The sequence below is a fragment of the Corvus brachyrhynchos genome, unplaced genomic scaffold (genome assembly GCF_000691975.1).
Source record: "Corvus brachyrhynchos isolate BGI_N302 unplaced genomic scaffold, ASM69197v1 scaffold202, whole genome shotgun sequence".
In the NCBI taxonomy this organism is placed as follows: domain Eukaryota; kingdom Metazoa; phylum Chordata; class Aves; order Passeriformes; family Corvidae; genus Corvus; species Corvus brachyrhynchos.
Window position 1 is genome coordinate 7,769,386 of NW_008238132.1, and position 19,908 is coordinate 7,789,293.

A 19,908-nucleotide genomic window follows, 5' to 3' on the forward strand; every position below is an offset into this window, starting at 1 on the left:
GTACATCAGTTAATGTGGCAAAGAGTACCAAAGTTTGCAGAGTGTGTGTGTTTCTGCAAGAAAATGCAGCAGGTGTCTGCCGTGCGGGCTCTGGCTGTTGTCAGGGTGACTGTGTGCCACTTTGTCTTGTCTTACTGAATTGAGTAAAAGGGTCATGCAAACCTGTCTGCTGGATGATGCATTTGCAGGTATTACAGATTTCAAAGGTTCAGCAGATTTCAGTGAAGAGAAATGTTTTGTTTTGTTTTGTTTTTTAACCTGAATGCTGGTGTGTGTAGTTACTTTTTCCTTTGTTCTTTAGGAGGAAGAGTGCTTTGTCTTGTTGGGATGTTTTGCCTGTTGGTGTACTCTTCATTAATTTAGGAAGTGTATTAACCTTCTTTTTCCTCATATTTTCAATTACCTTTTCAATTATGGTTTTTAATTACCATTAGGGATCCCTAATTCTATATGAGAGAGAATTGTGCTAGGCACTTAATGCCGACAGAGGAGACCTTTACCCAAGGTACATAATGCCAAAATATAAAGACCATAAGTGGCATATGGATCCAGACAGTTGGAATCACAAAGAAGTAATTAATTAGTGTTGGTTGGCACAATAAGCAACAGTCTCTGTACATCATAATTTTAATTATCTTCAGATTGCTTTGAGCTATGTGTTTCAGGGATGATTTTCAACTAGGGAGGAGGAGTTCTGATGGGGGCTGCTTATTGCCTCCTCTGCTTAATCTTTGCATTGATGATAATGGCTCTTCAGAAAGACCCAAACCAGAAATGGATGTTTTGAAACAAGACTTTTGTCATTTGTAAAATTCACAAAGGATGAGAGGAACTGGCCTTAAATTGCACCAGGGGAAGTTTATATTAGATATTAGGAAAAATTTCTTCACTGAAAGTGTGGTCAGGTATTGGAACAGGCTGCCCAGTGGAGTGGTGGGGAGTGGTGGGGTCATCATCCCTGGAACTGTGTGGATGTGGTACTTGAGGGTGTGGTTTAGTGGTGAACAGGGCAGTGCTGGGTTAACAGTTGGATTAGATGATCTTAGGGGTATTTTCCAACCTTAGTGATTCTGTGATTTGAAATGTTCCATACATAGTTTGCCCCGGAGCCAGTATAACTAGGTTGTCTTAGAAATAACTGTGGAAGTGAATGATTTTTTTTTTTCCCTTAACCATTTTTAGCTTGGTAAAATGGTAACTGCTTGGATACACATTTGTACTGGTCCAGCTAAGTTGGTAAATGAAACATTAAAATGGTCCTATGGGATAAGATGCAAGTTCGTGGAAGAGTTTAGAGCATTTGAAATTGTAGGACCCTGTAGCATGCAGTAGTTCATGTTGTGCTTCTCAGTGAGGTAAAGGGCTTGTCACTCACCTGCTTTGCAGTTGGAAAGCTGGTAATTCACCTTCCCCTGCTCCTCTGCCTTTCCTTTAGCAGCTAGGAAACAATCGAGTCCTTGTAGGGTGTTCGTATTCTTTTGTGGTAAACCTGAGAGCTGGGATATTAAAGTTTTATTTCCATGTTGCACATACCCATGTTCCTAGCCCATGGAATTTCACCCACTTTCTGGTTCTAGAAATTGAACACAAGAAAGTTTGTTTTGGCAGATACAAAATATGTGGGTTACTGCAGATGTTTCTTTTTAATAAATTTTCTGTTTGATATTCTGTTCCTATGCTGGTATAAATTCAGATCTTTGTTTGGGGATTTAGTCAATGTTTGGTCAACGTTTAGTCAGCATCATCTGCATCAGCTCCCCAGGCTTGTGACCTTGTGGGAAGTCCACACTGGAGCAGGCTCCTGCCAGAACCTGCAGACCCTTGAAGAGAGGAGCCCACTCTGGAGCAGGTTTGCTGGCAGGACTTGTGACCCCATGGGGGGCTCACGCTGGAGCCCATTCCTGAAAGCCTGCACCCCAGAAAAGGAACCCACACTGGAGCAGTTTGTGAAGAACTGCAGCCTGTGGGAAGGACTCCTGTTGGAGAAGTTCGTGGAGGACTCTCTCCCATGGGAGGGACCCCCCCCTGGAGCCGGGGAAGGACTCCTCTCCCTGAGGAGGAAGCACCAGAAACAATGTGATGAACTGATTGCAACCCCCATTTCCCATCCCTATGCCACTGCAGGGAAGGAGCTGGAGTATTGGGAGTAAACATAAGCCCAGAAAGGAGGGACAGGTGGGGGGAAGGGGTTTTTAAGATTTGTTTTACTTCTCATTATCCTACTTTGATTCTAACTGATAATAAATTCAACTAATTTCCCAAAATCAAGTCTGTTTTCCTCATGACAGTAATTGGTGACTGATCTCTCCCTGTCTTTAACTCATGAACCTTTCATTAAATTTTCTCTCCCCTGCCCAGCTGAGGAGGGGAGCAACAGAGTGGCTTTGGTGGGCACCTGGTGTCCAGCCAGGGCCAACCCATCACAAGATGCCTTGTAACAAAAGCACATGGGGAAATGACTTCCTGTTACTTGTGTCATTTCAAAATCTGTCTTCAATGAACTGTTAAAGGCAATGAAAACTAACCAGCTGCAGGAAGGGGAGTGGGTCTGATTTTGGCTTTGAAACATCTGTCACAAAAAGCTTGAATTTCATAATATAGTTGCCTACTTTAGGTTAGTTCTGACTGATTCTGACCCAGGCACTGCTGGACTGGGTATCTTCTGTTTCTCCAAACAACATAATTTAATGAGTGTGAGGGTATAATTATATTCTTTTATTGCTATATGAAGATACACTGTAGTACATTGTTTCTTATTTCCATAGAGAACAGAGATGCTTTTACAATGGCTGGCAATGAGCTGTATTAAATACAATTATAAAAACAATCTACAGCAGGCTTGCTAGCATCATACTGCATTTCCAGAAGGTGTTATTATAAAAAGCAGACTAATTAAAGTATGAGGAAAAATGCAAGAGGAAATTGGACCCAAATCATGTAGAGTCTTAGCTTGCAGCATCTGTCAGTGTTGCAAATTCAGGTGTTTTATAGAGTAATGAAATCTGAAGTGTCAGCTCCTGTGGAAAATAAAGCTGTGGAAAATATAATACATCTTCTACATATCTTGCCTGGCTCATGTTAGGATGCCAGGGATAAAATGCAATGCTACTTTCTACTGTGGCAGAGTGAAGAAGGAAAATGTCACTGTTGTGTGCCACCTAGAAGCCTTTGGCTGTGCAAAACGTTTCTGTAGCTGCTTGTTGTCAGATTCCACCGTGATGAAGGACCAAATGCTTGCATACAGAATAGAAAAGTACAGTACTGATCCACAGGGAGTTGAGGTTGGAAAGCAGCTCTAGAGATGAGGCACAGTCATGTGTAAGGACATGCAGAAAATGATGTGTAACTTGAAATCAAACCTAGATTTGATTTTTGCTTTCCAAGTGGCATTGACCTTGTAAAGACTGAAGTTCCTGTTCAAATTTGTCTGGCTTGGAGTAGCATGTGTATCTCTGTTTTTTGTAAGATTCAGTGTTTCACTCTTTGGGATCATTTAGCATGCACCAAGCTGTGTGTCCCATGGCTAAATTACTTTCTACTGGCTTAGTACTAGCTTGGGATCTCTGTATTGAGGGTGAGCAGGTGTACCCTAAACAGTTACTGGACCAGAGTTACCAAACCTTGTTTGTAGTTGTTTTCTATACTCTTTTCTGACCATATCCAGGGTTTTTTTTCTTGTCATACAGATACAGCGGATGAAAACAGGACTAGTTATTAAGAAAGAGTAATGTGTGTGGATGACAATGTAAATGTTTTTCTAGCTCCTTTTTTTTAAGCCCACATAGTCATAACCAAAACCATGTAACAAAATACATCCTCATTTTTAATAATCCAAGCATATTTCAGAAGCATAGGAAATCTTTGCTAGACACTGAGCTATCGAGTGCCATATAGTTCTAGTAAAAACTTACAGGAAATATGTCAGAGAAAGTTAAATTGGATTATTTGGTGATGTGGGTTAAATCTCCCCCTGTGGAAGTGTTACTACTGCTGTCCCAGAAAACCACAAGGAGCTAGGCAGCCATTTAGTGGGTGTTTTAACCCTGAGAAATGGGTTGCAGGAAAGATCTTGGCCCTGTAAGTTCAGCTGGTACAGTGATGAGAATGATCTGTAAATTGTTGCTATGTCTGTCTGAATTGTTAAAGCCCAAAGAGGGAAGCTAAAAAAATAAATCTGTCCCATGGCAACTCTTGACTCAGAGGCACTAGTTGGGGTAGAACAGGAAAAGCCATCTGAGTCACCGAGTCAGATAACAAAACACTTGTGAAGGCTGAAGCTATTAAGGCAGTTTCTACTAAATGTTGCCAGTGCCAACAGTTAGTTTCCTCATGGCCATAGTACATTATCGTGGGGTACTTTCTTTAATCGGAACTTTTAAAAATAAATAAATACCATTTTTTTATGCACGCTCAGTGGAAACTGGGGCATTTGGTAATAGTGCGTGCCACATTCTAGAGCAGCAGATGTCCTCTGCCTGCCTTGTTTTTGTTGGTACAACATTTGTTGGTTAGTAGTTTAGGAAAAAAAATTGTATCTATAGTTTATAAAACGTTCATGAAGTTTTTACTAGGTGACTCCTGGCTGCCATCGTAGGGGACCAGGATGGAGCACGGACAGCAAAGCATGCTTTCTATTCCTGCTTCCCCTTTCCATCAGCTGGTAGGGGTAGATCTTTTGAGCCACAGGCTGCTGTCAGCTGAAAGGATTATGAGATTCAAACTAATTTTCCACTACTGCCAAGTCCAAATGGGTCCTTTGCTGTAATGCTGATATTGTTCATTGTCTACAGAGACACAAACATGGCAATGCTCGGCCATGCCTCAGGGTTTGATCCCATAATGTCTTTGGTTGTGTCTTGAGTGTAGATATTTTGGTGTGACTTCTGCCTCCTCTCTGGCTGGCTTTCCCTGCCACATCTTTGTGATACCAGGAGGATTTGTGCAACAGCACAGACTGATTAAAAGAGGCCTGTCTGAAAAATAACATTTTTAGCCAAACTAGTTTTCTGACTGCCACCAGAAGACACAGTCCTTATTATTCCTGAAGTCTGAGAGCTTCTTTTCAGTATGTTCAGCAAGCTCTTTCAACTTGCATCTAGACCTGACACATGGGAAGCACTGGAAACACTTAGCTGAGAATAGTAGAGGGAAGAGTGCCAGCAGTAAAGACTTAAATTGTCTTAAGCCCATCATAAAATCACACTTTCAGTTAACTAGAGTACATTGTGTGCGGCATTCAGCTTATTGTTGGGCTGAATTTGTTAGCTGCTCAAGTGTGCAGCATTTCTTGGTTGGTTTTTTTTCCTTAAGGCAATGTTCTTTCTGCCCTTTTATAAAAACCATGTTTTTGAGAATCTCAGCTTTTCACAGGAGTTGAATTTTAAGAAAACACAATGCCTGTAATCAGAGGACTTCAGAAAGTATGGTGTTGGATGCAGTTTTTACAGCTTTTGATTTACTAGTGGTTGCTGATGGGAGTTTTATTGTGTAGTAATTTCTTTACCTAGTAATTGAATTATACACACAACTTGTAACTGAATTACACATTGCAACTCTCTACAGAATCTGGTATTTATACCAAATATCAGTGTCTGGGTTCTTGCCAAGAACTACGATCCTTATCTTTCTGTAGGAAGATTTTATGATTGGGAAGGATGTCTATCTTCGCAGAACTTAACTCTTCTGAAGAGCAAATCTGCAGCCATTCTGAATACTGCTTTCTCTGTTTGCATGTCAGGCCCTCTTCCTTTCCCTCCCCCTCCTAAAAAGCAAGGCAACCTTTTTTTTTTTAAATTCTACGTACAATATAAAATAGCAATAAAACAAATCAGTGTAATACTTGGGCATTTATAATTAACGCACCTTCCCTGTATTTCTCCACTGGGCTGAATTTAGCATCAATATGGGCTGTTTACATGAGGTCCCACATCTTGCCCTGGTGGCCCATGGGTGCCAACACCACCAAACTCACTGTGGCACTCTCTGCGAGCAGCAGCTCATTGTCGTGCTCCAGTTCCCCACTCAGGGATTGCTGTTTCTTGTTGTGAAAGGCACAGAATGGCAATCGCCAGCTGTTTGCCCCAGATCAGGAATGCTTCTGAGGATATCAAAATAAAATTACCTTGCTGTTTCTCTGCTTGGTTTTGGGTCTCCTGTGGGAGTTAATATCTGTGTGATGAAGCCACCTAGGCCCCACATGGGCAAAAGGAGGTAGATTGTAGCTTTTGAGAGGAGACAGCTGTAACAGTAAAGGCAGCCTGGAGATGCCAAATCATGTGAATCTGTTTTGCAGCATGTATACATGTGCAGATTTAAACACCAAGACAGCTCTCAAATTGTGGTGATCTGTGTGGGAGGGAAGAGGGGAAGTTATAGCAGTTTACATCCAGAAGAATATCCATAAAGGTGCATGAGTACACCAGCATTCTGGGGTTCTTGCTTTTCAGCAAATTAGTGGCTTTATCTGTGGTTGAGGAGAGTATTGAAGACTTCAGTGCTCTCCAGAGGTTAAGTAGATGATAAGGTCATTGGGTTTTTTAATTGAAATTTGGATTATTTTTAGCCGTGTAATGTAATGTTCGAGCAGCGTATTTTGAGGGAGGAGAACACCAGGCAGCCAAAATAAAGAGCTCATGGAGAAGACCAGAGCATTTGCAGAAGCAAAGGTACCACGTTTAGATCTGCCATTGCCTTTGCTTGATCATGCAGGGCCTCTGTGGGTATTAAGTGTCAGTTGTTGACAAGATTGGTTCCCTCAGGATTGGCTGCAGTGCTGTACACTAAGAGCAATGACTCCTCCTAAGACTGTTCATATTAATGTACCAGAGGAGGCTTTTTATCTCCATCAGACAGATGATGGGCTTAATTTTGAGCTTTATTTTTGCTCAGGTTTTTTTTGTTGTTGTTATTCTACAGCGACTGGAGGAGCAGATTGACCATTTTGCTGTGCTTGTCTGTATGCTGGTCTTCTGTGCATTGTCTGTACTTTCTTAGCATGGATGGAGGAGTGAGCATTGTAGAACATTCAACTGCAGCTCCTCAAGAAAATGCTGCTCTGAGAGGAGCATGAAAGAGGTTTCTCCTCTTGGCACTGTGCTGTGCAGAATATCCCCTTTCTTCTTGTTTCTGAGCATCGTTTCTGAGTTCAAGGTGGTGTGCAAAGCAGGGCAGGCTGAGAAGCACATTATCCAGCAGCCCTGCATTTGTCAGATGCTGTGAAACAGCAGGGAATGGAGGAGCTGGTGAATCTGTCACATCCTGCTTGTTCAAAAGATTATTGATGCTGCATAATTCATCAAAGCATGACCGACCCGGTGGGTTCTGCTGCCAGAGGTCTCCAGTTACTGCTTCTGTTGCAGCTGCCCATAAAGTGATGCTCCTTGTTTATGAAAATAGCCTCTGATTTTAAGTCGGCCCATGAGCCTTTCAATTAGTACACCTGAAAGGATCACTCTGGCCTTGGACTCAGATAAAATCTGAAGGTCTCGTTCACTGAGCAATGCTATCGTTTTGACATTTCATTGTGTTTTGCAGTGTGATTGAAGTAGGGAAATACTCATACTTTCTGTGCAACAGAAATCCTGGGAAATTTTGGTTGGAAATATTATAGTGCCTTTTTTTTTTACATTATTTATACAGTGTTTGGGATTATTTTACATTCCCGCAATTGAAATATTTTGATTGATTAACAGTGAAAAAATATGCTGCTTTGTAGCATTTGGTTTTGAATTATTTCATTACTTCCTAATAGCAGTTATTTCTTGATAATGAAGTACTGCTTGATGGGAGTTGCAGTTCAGAGGCTTGGCAAATTCACTGTGAACCTCTCCCATTGCCCAGTTTACATCTCTGGTACTGCATCATGCAATTTGGTCAAATGAAATTTGAAGTCTTACTGCCTAATGTAGCAATAGAGGAATCTGGTCTGTATGGCATAAGACAGGTTCAGGTGTTGGTTCCCATGAAGCAGCATGCTGCAGCGGTAAAAATGGAAATTTTGTTCCAGTGTTCAGATTCCAGTGTTCCAGTGTTCAGATTCTTAATGAAATATTGCTGGTCAGAAAAAAAAAAAAAGTATGGTCAAGTATTTTTGGTTTGATATTTCCTCTGAGTTTCCTGGATAGAAGATTGCAAATGTATGTGGCTAGAAAATTGAAAATATCTGCCACAGTTTGGAAATGCTCTTTCACATGCACAAACTGGAACCAGAAACCAGTCTGCCTAAAATCTCACTTTGTTACAAATTCAATCTTATCTTACAATACTTACCAGGTTTACTTAACTCTGTAGGTAACTCTTCATTAAATATCTCCTGGTAAGTCTGAGAGGTCTTTAGGTTTGTTTCACCAACACAGGCTTAGGAGAGACATTTCAGGGAGACAGGTACCTATATCCTTCCTAAGCTTTATTATGGGATGAGTTTAGTCCACTGGAGAAGCCTGAAAAATCAGATCTCATCAAGACTGCTGAAGGTGGTGACCTCCTGAAATAAAAAAGTGGTTGGAACACTGCCATGAGAAGGAATAGGTCTTTGCTCAAGGCACCTCCAGAGAGAATGCAGCCTGGGTATGTCACGGTGTAAAAGAGGAAGCTGCCTTGGGCCAGAGCCCTGCCTTCCCAGGCAGCAAGAATGGTGTTACCAGATACCTGAGTCCTTTTGGCACCTCTCAGGGGTGGTGGCTGCCCCCCCAGCCACTTAACCCATTGCTTCTCACTTCACCCATGGATATTTGTGTCACTAGATCAGAGAATCATGAAGTCATTTAGGTTGGAAAAGCCCTCTTAAGATCATCGAGTCCAGCCATTAACCCAGCACTGTCAAGTCCACCACTAAACCTTGTCCCCGTGTGCCGCATCTACATGTCCTTTAATTACCTCCAGAGATGGGAACTCCACCACTTCCATGGGCAACCTGTTACAAAGCTTGACAACCCTTTTGGTGAAAAGATTGTTCCTACTATCCAGTCTAAGCCTCCACTGGATCAACTTGAGGCCGTTTTGGAGGGACTGACCCCCACCTGCCTACACCCTCATTCAGGCAGCTGTAGAGAGTAATAAGGTTTCCCATGAGCCTCCTTTTCTCTAGGCTGAACAACACCAGCTCCATCAGCTGCTCCTCATCAGATCTCCTCTACACGTTTCACCAGCTCATAGCTATCCAGCCAGGCAGCTCTGAATGCCAAGAGGGTTGTCTTGTGCAGGTGCTGCTGTTCCCTACAGAGTGAGAGTGGAGGAAAAGAATGAGGAAGGCAAGATCATCCTCCACAGGTTTTTCAGAGGTGGCTGCATCTCTCCATGCACACAGCAGGGGATGTGGACAACTGGGATAGACAGGTAGGTACCTGTCCTGTCTGTCCCCAGGCCCAGGCAGCTTCAGTTTCAGAGAAGTCATACCAAAATGAGGTAGCTGGCACAGGCAGACTTGACAGGACCCACTGCTTTCTTTCATATTGTTTTGCTGATGAAAATGTCCTGGTTTCTGGGCAGGGAAAGGAGGGCAGGAAGAACTACAGGGCTGGACTGCCATTCTGCTTTGCAGGACTTTCTTTTATCTCTGCTCAGCAATACTACATCAGCAACAAAATAAAAATAGTATGTAGAGAAGGACCCATACAATCCTAAAATATCAGGGCCACCTTCCACTCCCAGCTTTAAGAGATCAAGTGTAGCAGCTCCACAGCATTTGGGCTGGCTGCTTTAACCTCTCATGGGTGGTTAATACTACCTAGCAGAGGAGTAAAAAGTTTAGAATTGTAAAATACTCTTTCAGTCCTGGTAGTAATTACCTCTTAGCAAAGTTAGTGCTTTGCCAACTCAAAGAGACCTAATCCTCTTCTGTCATAGGAAGAGAAAAAATGTAATAGCTGTGAGAACTGTGAAGCTTATTTTCAAATAGATGCCTCAGCATTTTGATATTTTCTGTGGGATTAACTAGTAACACAGGAAGGCTAATACATATGCAGAGCTTTCATTTGCTTCTGTAACAATTTCCCCTGGGGCAAATTGTTCTGTGTCATGAGAAATGGTGTTGTTTCCCCTCCTTCTTTGTCAGATGAAGGAAAAAGACTTGTTACCAACATAGAAACAATTTGCAACTTATTGTCATTTCAGGGAAAGTTTCTCCTTGCCTCATACTTCTGCTTAAGTTTCTCTTTTTCTTCCCCAGACAGAAAGGGCTGCCATTTTAGAAGCACAGAAGCCACATAACAAAATATGTAAAAGTGGTGCAGTAAAAGCATCTTTGCTAACATAAAATAGAACTGAAGCTCTTTCTGTACTGATCTGTTACACTCAGTTGCTGCTAGCTCAAAAAGAAGAGATAATTTGCTCTGCTCTGTATAACTCTGGCTCCTAGGATGGCTTTGTGCTCTGCCTCTGAGGCTGGTTCTGCGAGCATCTGGTGCTGATGGGCACAGGCAGCGATGGCTGCAGAATACTAATGCTGCCACTGGCTCCCACAAGGCTCCACTTCTGAAAAATGCTTTAGCTGTTGAGTGTCCATGCACCATGCTGAGCAACAAGAGGGTAAAAAAGCCGTGCTCGGGGATTTTTCTTTTTTTAATGCAGAGCAAGAAGCCGACAGCAACGATGGCTCTCTGCTTCACATTGTTGTGCCCAGGCTTCTTTCAGAGCTGCAGTCATTTATATGCATAAATATCAAGCCTGTCACTTGTTGCAGGCTTTGATAGTATTTGTGTAACAAAGGAATCAGAGAGAGAAAAAAGCTGAACATCTTCTATTCCAGTCTTAGAAAAAGAATGACTGTGTAGTTATGGTGATTACTTTCTTTCAGGTTTTATTAGGTCACTGTCCTCTGCAATTTGTTTTCTTTCCTGTTCTGCTGTCCAATGTAGAGGACCATGAGAGGACCTCCCCCCACACCCCTTTTTCTTTCTCCCACACTGTGACTACCCGCAGGGGGTATCTCAAAGAATTACCTGCCAGTAATGATTGCCACAGCAATGCCTCTTGCCACGAGGCACTGTTTTTCTTTTTGCTTCAATTTTTTTTCCTTCCATTAGCCATCTGACAAAGTCACTCCACATCACCCATTTCATGCAGAGATACAAGAACTCTGCTGTAATTGTATTTTTGATTACTTACTTGATTTTTCTTTATCTCCCCTAGGCAAGATGCACTCTTGCTATTTGCTCTGCATACCGTGTCTTTCTGCAGCTTCTAAATTGAGGCCGATGTTATGTTTACCAGTCATCTCTGTCTGCAGAGCTATGCAGCTGCATCTAAATTTTCTCTGGGTCTTGCAGTTATTCTGTATTGAAAGACAACTAAAACACACTACTCGTATAAAGCTGCTTTTCCATTAAAGCAATTGGTGAAGTATCACAAGAATGTTGTTCCAATGCCAGGAGGGAGAAGGGAGAGGTTTGTACTGATTGCTAATAGGAGGGGAAATAGCCTTTGAGACAATCCCCTTATTAAATGTGATCTGCACAATGAAAAGCTTGGGAAGCCTTTCTAAGGCTTCTCACATTTAGGCTTTGTGCCCAAGTTCAGGGTCTCAGACATGGAGGTGGTTTCAGAATACCACACAAGGGGAACCATTTCAGCAAAAATATCAAGGTTACATGATTAATTTATTAAACTGTCTGGGATCACCGTGCCTCTTTATTGGCATGTAACTCCAGCAGAACAGAAGTAACAATTTCTCCCCAGACCTCCAACCAGCCATTGCTCTGCTGGGCTATCAGAGAAGTTTCAGGGACACAGATAGAGCCCCTGTGAACATTGCCAAGGCTAAGTAAAGGTTTCTTTTTTCCCCCTGAGTAAGTGTAATTTTTTTGTGCCTCCTCCCTTTAAAAGTCTTCCTTAATCTTAAGAAAACCTTGAAGCAGTAGTATTACAGTCTTGATAGTCTGAAGATACAACCAGTGCAGGATTTGTAGGGACAAGTAATATATTTTCCTAAAGAAGGACCTGTGTGCCTGGAGGCTTGTCTGCTTTTTTTTTTACCTGCTGGATCAGTTGGTCTAATAAAAGATATTTCCTTTCCCAACAAACATTGCCTTACTTATTAGAACAGTTGCCTCCAGGATACAAAACACTTAACTGTGTGTAAAACTCCAGTGTCAGGGTGATAGAGTGGAGTTCAGTGGTGTGATTTCCATGCCCTGAGCCAACTGGCAAAAATGGAGACAAGGTGGGATGAAGACTCTCCACCCTTATCATTCTGCACATCATTAATGTCCCTTATAACCCCACTGTTGGTCAGTATTTTTGTTTTTCCTACCTCTCAACTGTATGGAACAGCTCTTTCTTACACAGAAATGCACATCAAGTAGCATCTTTTGGATGCTATCTCAGAGAAACAGCAGCTCTTACGGCATGCTTGATGAAACTTTTCTCTGGCTTCTGATTATTTTCCTGGATGCGATATCGCTGTACTTTGTTTGTTTACTACAAGGGAGCTTCAGAGAGATGGAAAACAAAAAAGCCCACTGTGGCTGAGTAGACTGTTTCTCCTTTAAGGATCACCTAAGTGTTGTCAACTTGGTTGCAAATCTTAAAGGACTTTTTTTAATATTTCAGGTGAACTTTCTGTGGAAGGCATACAAGACCCATTCCTTGTTAGTGTACATATTATCACAGACCCAGGTGAATCCAAGACACTTCAGCAGGCCATCGATAAGCTTCTAGCCTGGATCCATCCAGACCTGCAGCTGTTTCGGGTCTCAGAAAGACGAGCGCCCAGGAAGCGCAGGAAGCCAGTGAAGGCTGGTGTTTCTCAGCCAGCCCTTGCTGTCATTCTGTTCCTGCAGGAGGAGTATGGAGAAGAACCGATCTTGCAGCTCCATGAAACTTTTCAGCGGCCACCATGGCATTACCACCACACAGAGCTAATGCATGGGAAATTCCTCCCTTACATGCCATGCAGCCAAGACTTCTACACTTTGGCTCCAGAGACTCCTCTCTGGGCCATTCGCCCAGTGCACTACGGGAAGGAAATGATCCGCTTCACCATATACTGTAGGAATGAAAATTTTGTGGACATCTTGAAATTGTATGAGTTAATATTGAAAAGACCAATGTGTCAGAAAAAAGCAGACTTCTGTGTTTTTCCTGTCTATTCTAACATGGAAATAGACATTCAGTTTTCTTTAAAAAAACTCCCAAAGGGCCAGGTGCCAGTGAGGACAGAGTCAGCTGTGCTGGAGTTCAGAGTAAAAGATGTGGGGCAGCTTGTGCCTCTCTTGCCCAACCCTTGCAGCCCCATCAGCGAAGGCAGGTGGCAGACAGAAGACCACGATGGAAATAGGATCCTTTTGCAGGTAAGCTCAGTACACAGGGAAATGGAAGCACATTTCTTGGTTTTGTTCAGGAAAGCTTAACCTGCATTGACAGTTGCCTTTTTTTTTGTTGGTTGGTTGGTTGGTTTTTTTGTTCTGTCCTTGGAGAAAGGGACAGGACAATACAGCTGAAGAAAGAACTTGAAACCCCTTGCTGTGTTATGTAACTGATCACAAAAGCAGTGTTATGCAGATATCAGTTCAACCTCAGTTTATGCTAAGAGTGATGTGAGATGAGATGAGATGAGATAGCTGTTTAAAAAAATGAGGACAGAAGGAATTACGAGCCCAAGTGGAGAAATCATGGCTGGTGAGTGTAGTTTTATAAGAAGTATGGGCACAGAACTGACAGGGAGTTTTAAAATAGCCCTCAGTTATGAGGCTTTCATGGAAGACAAGCAAAACTCCTGATGGTACTCATTATTTTCTAGCATCACTGGGTGACAAACTGCATCTCTCTTTCGCACAGTGATTATCAGGATGAAGAGAGAGGTGATGAAGGAAAAGAAATGTGCCCTGAAGAGCAGACTGAGAGACATTCCCACAGACTCTCTTTTTGAACTAATCTCAAGTGCTCATATCCGAATGCTGAGAGTTTGTTTGTTAGGACATCTGTAGGCACCATATCTGGGCAATATATCAGCATGCTCTGCTCCACCACACCACATCCAAGGGAGATTAAAGGATAAGCAGCAAGCTCTTAATAGCTGCCTGCCCTGCATAGGGGTATCTGTGGCAATCCAGAGCCAGGTTAATGTGCATTTTTGCACTGCAGAGTTGTTTATTGCTGCTTACATTCAAATCAAGGAACACAGTCCCTCACCTTTACGAGGCTATTGTTCAGAATTCAAAGGGTTTTCTTTTGGAGTGGATTTCATTCATGTGGCTTGTCCAGTTGTCTGACCTTGTTGCTGTGGAAGAAGCATTGTGGGTGCCATCCTTCCACTGTACAGACTTCCCAGCATGCAGAGGGGTGTGTACAACCCTCTGTAGCACAGTGCCCCTGGGTTTGTAGTTCCTCAGACTGAAAATCCAGGTACACAGGACATCTGTGCTCTGGTGAGTCACATCCAGGAGGTAATGGAACCTTTTGATGCTGCTTTGCAGATGCCACCCTCAGAGAAATCACATGCCAGAGCTAAATAACACATGTAAAGAGCTGAGAAGGGCAGCTTCCTTGCCCATCTGGCAAGACACCAATTTGTCAGGGTTACAGATTGTGCTTCAATAATTTCTGTGTTAGCCTGAGATAAGTTACAAAATGAAGCTGACGGGAGTCATCACCAAACTTATACACAGCAACCACTGTCACTTATGTCCTCTTTTCCCTGTTCTTTCTCAGAAGGTTTCGCTATGTGGTATAACTTTGGTTTATAGGACCTTACACCGTTTTCAAGTAAATTGAAGGGAAGGGTAAAAACAAAAAATAGGGCTTTTAAATAGGGCTTCTGGTTTAAACCCAGCAAATTTTCAGAAGTAACAAGTGCTAGGCAGTACAGAGGTAAAGTGAGACTTGCTGAGCAAAGGAAATCAGAATAAGATTTTAGCTATATGTACAAAAAGAGAAGAGCAGAAACTGCCTAAGTATGGCCTGCAAGTACAATTGATCTTCATTTCTGTTTTCTGTGAGGATGATGATTCTGAACAGGAGGACAAAATGGCAAATGAGAATGAAGTTACAGAAACGGAATTCATCACTTTGGAAATGTGGTGAAGCAAAAGAAGTTTAGTATGTGGAGAAACTTTGGATCTAACTTATGCCATTGTAAAGTCATAAAACTAGGTCCTGGTATATAGGTTTTAAGCAAGTCTGTACAATCAGAAGTGGAGCTGTACAGCTAAATCACAGGGAATATACCTTGTTACTCAGATACCTACAGCCACCAGTGCAACATGATGATGAAAAGAAAATTGCCATCTCTGGTGTGTCAGAGTTACTATTCTGTAGGAAGCATGGGAAGTGTTTGTGCCATTGCACAGGGTCCCAAGGGCCTCACCTGTCTTCAGCTCTGGACTCCAGAAGGGTGACCTCAGAAAGGTGCAAGGACAGGGGAGGGCTCTCACCCTGTGCAGAGGAATGAAGAGACTGTCTTACAATGGGAAGCTGGTAGAGTAGGGTCACCTGAGCCCAACCAAAGTAAGTCTGAAGGGAGCTCTGACTGGAAGACAGACCACAAGGTAAACAGCAGGAACAGGAGAAGGCTGTTTCACTAAATGACTGTTCTGACACAGGAACAAGAACTTACCAATAAATAGATTTTAGTACATATTGATAGCTAATTACAGAACAGCCACCCAGCAGGTGCAAGCAGGTTAATACCTTAATTAAAGGCAGGATGGTCACTTAGGGAGAGGAGATGATAGAGCATGGGTTATAGGAAACACCAGATTTGGTGATCCACAGACTCCTCGTATTCTTTTCATTCATTCTAATTTCAAAACAATTATAGTATCTAACCCCTGAAAGTAACAGGACTACATTTTGACTTCTCACAGAGAATTGCTATTAGCAGTATTATCCATGCCACAGCATTGACAGTAACTTTCATGTCTTTCCAGTTATATAAGCTTAAACAATGACCTCTCAGTATTTTTCAGCCTGCATATCATATCAGTTGGTACTTACTAATCATCAGAATGTTTTTGTTTACTTTATACAGATATTGCACCTTTTAAAAATTATACTTGTACCAAAAATGGTAGATTGATATCCCTATTAAATTGCAGGCAGAGCTTGAGGTTTGAGTATTCTTCCATGTTTAGGCTAACGAGATGTGACCTCTTGCTTTTCTTGACAGGGACTTGGATACTTGCCAGACAGATTGATCCATGTTCTTAATCCATTTTGCAAATGCAATTATCAAGGGGCTTAGATAAAGTCAGTTCAAGAGAAAACAAAGTTATTCATGGGTAAGATAAATCTGTTTAATGCCAAGAAACTATTCCTTCATTTGCAGGCAAGCCCTTCAGAATTATTTTGTCACAGTAGCTTTTACACGTTGGCAAATTGGTCCGAGGGTGCAGCTATGTAACAGCTGAGGCAAAGGGTTCACTGGAGCAGGAGCAAGGCTTAGGAACATGATTGCATCCTGTGGGAAGACACCCACAGTGCTTCACCAGAGCTAAGCCTGGAAGCAGGAGCTCTGGGGAGCGCTTACCAGAGCAGTGGGAAGAATATGTAAATAATGTAGCTAAGAATTTACCATGTACTGGTATACTGAATATACCGCCGGATTTGTAGGTCTTGTCCAGATTCTTGGCTGCCTCTGGGCGTAATCCACACAGAGACAGATGAAGTGCTAATGAACTTGCACTCCTGGCAGTGCAATGTGGGAAACAGGAAAGGTTAATTACTGATTGGACTGGCTTGGCCATGCACGTTTTTGAAGCAAGGATAGTGAGCAGAGAGTACAAAGTGCACAGATGGCTTCTTTAAATTATGAGAACATCTCTGGATTGGGTAGGAAAAGTAAAATAATATTTTGGCAGGATTTCCTAGCCACTCTGCCTGAGATGGAACATGCAGACATACCCAGGAGGAAGATGGACAGCAGCAAAATTAGTATCTTGCCTAGGTAGAGACTCAGCACTTAAGCATAGGACCTGCTGCTGTTTTACATGCCAGAGAGGTTCTGTGCAGTTTATGAGGTGGCTGTTTTCTGCCTAGTGTTGCTTTATAAGGCATCCTTGAAATAACACTGTAAATGTTAGCAGATCACAGCTTATGAGGAGGTAGAGGGATTCTTTTTTTAGCTGATTTGCTGAATTAATCGGCCAATGTTCTTATCTGTACAGGGCAACTGTAATCTTGAGTTGAGAAGTGGTATCGTGTTTTAGGAGCAGAGGTAGTGGCACAGCTGAAGCAAGGAGCTGCCACAAGAGGACTTAGACAATGCAGAAAATACCTTGTCTTAGATATATGGGCATGGGTGGATGTTACTGAGCTGATGAGGTCAAAATAAATACAAGATATGAGGATTGGAGAAAGCTTTTCTTCCCCAGCCCCAGCTGAGACTAAAAGAAACATTTTACTCTCCTGTGCAGCATGAAGAATGGTTTGCCCTCAAATTTATCTTGGCCAAGGAGAGGCAAATCTTGGAGTCTCAGGGTCTAGTTGTTTTTCCATTGAGAGCTTTAGGATGTGGATCGGTGTGGTCATGGTTGCACGTACTTCAGCTGACCCACCAAACCATTCCAGACTTCACCTAGCTCTGCCTTTCCTGTCCACCACAAGGCAGCGTTGCTTCTCCTTCCCCTGTTTTCCAGTTGGCCATCAATGCTTGATGGCTGTCTAGCATTCATATGACCTTGATCAAGTGTGTAAATATTCTAGAAGCCTTAGTCAATCTGCCATCATTTTAGGTATGGGGCCTGGACTTTGTGGCACCTCTGTCATGTCCCTGATGGAAGCATAGAGTTATTTAGTATCCTGAAAACGGAAATGCTTTAGTCTGCCCAAAGTGTCAACATGCTCTGTAAAGAAATGGCTTAAATGATTTGTAAAATGTTTAACAAAGGTCAGACTGGGTGATACAATGTACACCTGTAGTCTTAAATGCAGTGAAATCATCTCACCCCTGTTACTCAAAGCATCACAAAGAACAGACTCTGGGAGATAAAGGAAAGAAAATGCAGTCCCACTCCCACAGACTGGAGTACCTACAGTTAGATACAAGTGGAAAAGAGAAAGAAAGGCAACTGAAGCAGAGTCAGAGAAGGCAAAAGGACAAAAACAGGCAAAGAAAGGGTACTTTTGTGGAGAACTCTTTCGTCTGCAGGAAGGAAAATGGAGGTAAGAAAAACCTTTAAGCTTGCTGAATTAATAGTGCAGATAGAGCAGAATTGAGTACAAAGAGGAAGAAAGGAAATAAAAGCATCCACTGGCTCAGGTTGCCCAGAGAAATTGTGAATGTCCCATCCCTGGAAGTGTGCAAGGCCAGGCTGGATTGGGCTTTGAGCAGCCTGGTCTAGTAGAAGGTGTCCCAGCCCATGGCAGGGGTTTGGAGCTATACAGTCTTTAAAGCCTCTTCCAATCTAAACCATTCTATATCTTACAACAAGCAAGGATGCGTACAGGGCACCTTTACAAAAATTATATTAATTTCCTATGAAATTGGTGGAAAGGACACACTTTTGGAGCAAAAATCAGCTCAGTCAAGGGAGGTACCTTAAGCTGATATAATTAATCTGTAAATCTAATACTAGTCTCCTTTTTTTCAAAGTATTTTTGTCTATTCTTCCTTTCCTTTTTGTGACATAGATGTTTGGTTGTTCTTAATGCTAATGGCTGGGTTTTGGGGGAGCACAGAGAATCAGTCACTAACTCATATGAGAGATTTTTAACTTGTTTTTCTTCAACCTAAGGTACTTTATCTTTTCTGTTAGTCCAGTTAAGTTCCATGGCATTCTAGGATCTCCTGTGACTCTTTACACCCAGCAAAAATTCTTGAGAATAAATAGGTTTTGTGCTACAAAGCACTCAAATTTTCTAGTTTTGTAAACACACTACAAGCCACTTTTTTCAAAGAGATTCCATTTTAAATCAAATGTGTGCATTTTGCCTTTTTGGTATGCTGTGCTTCTGACTACATTTTGCCTTTCAAGTAAGAGTTATTATGATGCTACTGAGGACTAATCACTGCGACTTTTTCTTGTGTTGATTTTTTTTTTCCCTGGATCAATTCCTCTGGTTTTAATACAATTAAACAAACACCATCGCACTCCTGTTGAGCAAGGCAGGCAAAATCTGGGCTCGAGATGGTGATGTCATTGCTGTGCTGGCTGGGTCCTGACCTCAGCAAAGCCTTGCTGGCAGTTCTTAATGCAGATAATGCTTAAGGAGATCTCTATCTGCTTTCTTAAAAAGCATATAACTTAAAATAGACTGCAGCAGCACTCATGGATTTTTTCTGTTTGGTCTCAACAGCCCAAATTGAAAGTGCACTTCTGAAAGGTTTGCCCCAAGTTGTTTATGGCATTCCCGGATATTCATCATGAAATTCTTCTGCAGCCCATTGTAAAACACAAAGACTCTAAATCCCTCCAGGCTTCACAAAGATTTGTGCAGAGATTATAAATGAGCAGCAGATTAGCGCCAGATGAAAAAATGTGTTCTGTGAGAGAGCTAATCTGTTCAGTCAGTGGCCGGGTTTGCTGCGCATCTTTGTGGCAAGGTCTGACAAATCTACCTCCCTGCGTTTGGAGTTTGGATCAAAATCAACGTGTCACTTTAGATCGTGTTTTTGTCCTCTCAGATGACTGACGCCCTCTCTGGCATCTCTCTGGTGCTTGTGCCTGTTACAGGCAGCATGGCTGTACCAGGCAGGGCTCTGCCAGGCAGCAGGGAGGCAACAGGCAATGCCGAGAGCGTTAGCAAGCTCTGAGAAGGCTGATGATGAGGACTTGGAGAAAAGAATTCAGACTGAATTTAACTGTTTTTAAAGGCAATGGCAGGATTAAGGAGGCAGAGAAGCCTCCTCAGAAAAGTGAAGAGGAGCGGTCACATGAGCGCACAGGCTGCATGCAGCACTTGGTGTGCTGTGCCAGGGTGGCACAGGAGAGCACAGTCAATGGCCTTGGCTGGAACTAGGAGCTAGTTTTGCCT

The 19,908-nt window shown here is 42.4% G+C and overlaps 1 protein-coding gene across 1 annotated transcript in view; it reads left to right on the forward strand.

Annotated features, from left to right (window-relative positions):
- The window catches only part of FAM124A (family with sequence similarity 124 member A), a 28,599-nt gene that overhangs the window by 2,784 nt on the left and 5,907 nt on the right, over positions 1-19,908 (forward strand). Inside the window, exon 2 of the mRNA XM_017733646.1 lies at positions 12,547-13,286. Coding sequence (XP_017589135.1) covers positions 12,547-13,286 — 740 coding nt within the window. The remainder of the gene's footprint in view (positions 1-12,546; positions 13,287-19,908) is intronic.